Source organism: Condylura cristata, unplaced genomic scaffold (genome assembly GCF_000260355.1).
Source record: "Condylura cristata isolate star-nosed mole 26May11 unplaced genomic scaffold, ConCri1.0 scaffold00035, whole genome shotgun sequence".
Lineage (NCBI taxonomy): Eukaryota > Metazoa > Chordata > Mammalia > Eulipotyphla > Talpidae > Condylura > Condylura cristata.
In genome coordinates, this window is record NW_004567136.1 from 14,778,031 (window position 1) to 14,782,179 (window position 4,149).

General features: G+C 70.2%; 1 protein-coding gene across 1 annotated transcript in view; it reads right to left on the reverse strand.

The window, feature by feature from the left end:
* PLIN1 (perilipin 1) overlaps positions 1–4,149 on the reverse strand; it is an 8,023-nt gene that overhangs the window by 1,143 nt on the left and 2,731 nt on the right. The window contains exons 3-8 of the mRNA XM_012732679.1: positions 3,825–3,907; positions 2,913–3,177; positions 2,557–2,717; positions 1,336–1,533; positions 865–1,113; positions 3–82 (exon numbers count right to left, since the gene is read on the reverse strand). Coding sequence (XP_012588133.1) covers positions 3–82; positions 865–1,113; positions 1,336–1,533; positions 2,557–2,717; positions 2,913–3,177; positions 3,825–3,907 — 1,036 coding nt within the window. The remainder of the gene's footprint in view (positions 1–2; positions 83–864; positions 1,114–1,335; positions 1,534–2,556; positions 2,718–2,912; positions 3,178–3,824; positions 3,908–4,149) is intronic.

The following is a 4,149-nucleotide window of genomic DNA, read 5'->3' on the forward strand; positions in this document are numbered from 1 at the left end:
ACCCCCGGCGCTCGGCCTCCGGCGGCGGGTTTTCGATGTCCCGGAATTCGCTCTCGGGCTCCATCAGCGACAGCCTGGGGAGCTGAGATCCGCCGGGTCAGGGCCCTGGCCCGGAGCCCTGCGCCTGCCCCACCCCGCGGCCTCTGCGGCAGGGGCCCCGGGGCCAGCGGAGGGGCGGGGGACCCCAGGTTCGCCTTCCCTGGAGGTCTCCGCTCAGACTCCTGAAGGCTGATCCCTTGGGCCCCCAGGAGGGGGCGGTGTGGTGTGGCCTCTCTGACCCTCCCTGGGATACACTGCAGGGGGAGGGTTGGGGGGGGAAGCCCCCCTTCCTGGCTCTGTGGGGGGCCCCGGTGCACAGCCTGGCATGCAGACCCTGGCACTGCCCGGCAGTGAGCCACTGAGTCGCCAGTGCCCCACCCCCAGCTCTGGGGGGTCCTGCCCTGACCAGCGGGCAGAGTCTGCACCACTGGTGAGTTGCTCTGGGAAGGAGCCCAGGGACAAGCCTCCCGCAGGCAGTATTGGTGTCCCTGGGGCCCTTCCTGTGGGTGACAGGAGCGCAAATGACCACCGGGCCCTGCAGGCCTCCTGACATCCTGCCCAGGGCGCAGCGTGCAGACCTGTCGGGTCCCCCAGTGGGCGCTGAGGGTGAGGGCCAGGCCCCGGGGACCCCGCTGGACAACAGGGGGCCTCTCCTCCAGCAACTGGGCCCAAGGGAGGGTGGGGAGGTCTCAGGGCAGGGCCCCCTTGGGCGGGGAAGGCCCCGGCCCAGCCCAGGGTCAGGTGTTCCGGGTCTCCGGGGGTCAGACGGGCCGGCCCGAGATGGGGTGGGCGGCCGCAGCCGCGCCTGTCCACCCACGGACTCACCGGCACGTAGTGCACCACGGTGTCCACCACGTTGTCGGTCACGCCCTTCAGCGCGTCCGACAGGGACATGGCCCTGCTCTTGGGGGTGGCGGCCCCGGCGCGGGCGGGTGTGAGGTGCAGCGCCCTCCCGGCGGCGCCCAGCATGGCCACTGGCACCCAGGTCACGACGGAGACGGTGCTCTGCAAGGCCCTCTGCAGGGTGTGCGCCACGCTGCCCAGCAGGCCTCTCGGGCCCCGGCCGGCTGCCACCTGGGGCCGGCAGGAGGTCAGCGTCCCTGCAGCGACCACTGCCCCTGACCTCCGGCGGGCTGGGGAATGTGGGTGCTCCACACCCGAGCGGTCACCCCCCCGAGCCCTGCCCCTCCGCAGACCACGCCGGGCCGCCGGCCGAGCGCGCCTCAGGAGGGGGCTGGGAGCCGCGCGGGGGGGCCGGTGGCCTGGGGCGCCCGCCAGGGGCCCCGGCTCCCTCACCTCCCTGCACTTGTCTTCCTCGGGCTCGGGCTCCGACTCCTCCTCCGTCTCCTCGCCCTCCGTGTCTGTGTGGTCGTCGTCGCGGTCCTCCTCCAGGGCAGCCGCCAGGCTGTGCAGCCAGGGCACCCGCACCTCACTCTCTCGCCGCCGCTGCACCACCTGCATGGCGGCCGACGCGCCCCACTGGGCCAGGCTGCTCTGCAGGACGGAAGGGGACCCTGGCTTCACAGGCCCTGGGAAGGCCCGGCGGGGCCTGGCCCAGCAGACTGTCACTGCAGCTTGTTATGGGGAGAGAAACAGAGCTGCACGGGCCTGGGAGCGGCTGCGGAAACACACGCGTGGAGCCGCCGCGGGCCTCATACAGGCTTGTGCCAACAGCCCAGAGGACTGCATGCCCCTCCTTCCCGGTCCCATTCCCGAAGAGGACCACCTTCCGTCACCATGCATCGGCCTTCCCTATGCTGGAACTTGGTGTGAGTGGGCTGGACACTGGATGGTTTCTATCCTGAAGAGCTGTTGTTCTGCACCCTTCTGAGATTCATTCTGTTACAAGTTCAAGCATGTTGTTGAACTTGGTCCTGCTTTTTCATTGCTGTGTAATATTCCACCACAGAACCATACTACTGTACACCCATTCTACTCTTGGTGGATGCTTGTGTTGCTTCCTGTTCTTGCTCAGGGTCAAGCTGACAGGAACACATATTCCGTGGGAGCCTGAGGTAGGGCCAGCCTGGGTAACTGGGTCCCTCAGCCTCCCTGGGTAACTGACCAGACACTGCCCTCCCATATCCCCACCAGAACCACCAATTCTGACATAGAGGAGGTGCTCAGAAAAATTTGCCGGAATGGAGGATCCAGGCCTGACGATGCTTTTGAAGGTGTTACCTGGACGATGCTGGAGGGTGGTTCTCTTCTTTGCTGATCTGTGTGCCTTAATGCCACTTTCCTGTCCTTTCTGGCCTAGGTCCTTGCTAAAGTTTTGTATGGGATACAGGCAGCCTATCTCTGCTACAATCCCAGAGTGCAGGCGTGCAGAGCAGAGGGGGTGGGTCCCGCTTGGGTCTAGAAAAGGCAGCTTTGCTGGGGCGCAGTGAGACGCCCATTAGAAGGCTCTAGACGGACACCGGGGCAGCCCGGGACAGGCCGGCTGGGCTCTCTGCCCGACAGAAGCGGGAGGGGAGCTGGCTGCTGCGGGGCCGCCAGGCAGGCTCAGGCACTCACCAGGGGGGCTGCCCCCGGGATCCACATGGCCAGGGCGTGGCCCTGCTTCAGCACCCGGGCCGCGGTCTGGAAGGTGTGCTGAGAGAGGGTGTTGGCCAGGACGCCCACCCTGCTCACGAGGCTCGGCGGGGCCTGGGGAGGCTTCCAGACCGGTGGCTGTCCTGGAAGAGGGGCTGGTCGGGATCCGAAGGGAAAGCAGATGAGGGTGGGCAGCGGATGCCCCAGGTCCCCCGCCCGCTGCCTGGGGCTTGGGGGGGGCAAGCTGGGGTGGGCCCTCCAGCCGGCGGGCGGTGGGCGGAAGCGCCTGGGCTGGCCCTGGCTGGCAGGGAGGCCGGCTCACCCCGGGGGCCCGGTACCTGCGTCCCCCTCGGCCGGGGGGAGGAGGAACTCCACCACCTTCTCCACACCGCCCAGGGCCAGGTCGGCCCCACCAGAGGCCAGGCGGCCAGCGCGCGTGCTGGCGGCATATTCGGCAGTGTCTCTGGCCACGCCCCAGGCGAGCTCGCAGCCGGCCAGCGCTGCCCCCAGGACCTTGTCGGAGGTGCTGGCGATGGGCACGCTGATGCTGTTCCTGGCGCTGCGGAGCCGGGTGGAGATGGTGTCCTTCAGCTCAGAGGCGATCTGGGGAGGTGGCGGGCGCAGGGTCAGGCGGGCCCCCCAGGACGTCTTTTAAAGACCCCGAGGTCGGGGCAGTTTGTTGGGGTTGGCGGGGCTCTGAGGGGAACGGCCGCAGCCCTCCCCACGCCGGACACAGCGCCCTGGCTCCTTCGCACCTTGTCGCCCGTCGGGGGCCCTGGGGGCAGCCCGGGACCCCGTTTCCTCCGCCGGCCCCACCCACCCGTCTGCAGCCGCAGGGACTCGGGGCTTCGGCCTCCGGAGCCGGCCTGTGGCCGGCCCTTGCCCTTCATCCGGAAACGCGGGGGTGGCGAGGTGTCAGGCCCGGCGCGGGCGGGCACCTGCCCGCCGAGGGTGGCGGGCCTGAGGGGACAGGTCTCCCGGCGCGCAACCGCCGTGGCTGCGGCCAGGTGGGGGCTTCTCAGGCCCTGGCTGACCCTGCGGACTGGGCCTGCAGTCTGGGTGGGGGCGCAGCGGGGCCCAGGGGGGCCCCGGGGCTGGCATGGGGGCCGCTGCTTGGGTTTGCTCTGGGCTGCACACGGGGGGAGGGGTTGGAGGAGAGCAGCCCCGAGAGCGCCGGAGACCACCTTCGCCCAGCCCCCTCCTGAGGCAGCGGCGGGGAGCTTGGGGGGGCTTGGGGGGGAAGGGCTCACCTTCTCGGGCGGGTACTGCAGCGCCGGGATCTTCTCCTCCAGGTGGTCCAGGCCGCGGCAGGCCAGGTCGTTGGCCGCCGTGACTGCAAAGAAGCGTCTGCTGCAGCCGCCCAGCCCCCGGGAGCGCCCCGGCCCCGCCCGCTGCCTTCTGGCCACCTGAGGCCCAGCCCCTCGCCCGCCTCGGTGCCCACCCCGTGATGCCCAGGCTGGGCCCTCTGGGGGTCAGTGCCACAGGCCGGTGCCCCCGGGGTTGATGTGGGCGGGAGTCGCCGGGCCCTGGGCAGCCTCCCGGGGCATGGCGCCGGCTGACCGTGCGCTGGCGGGG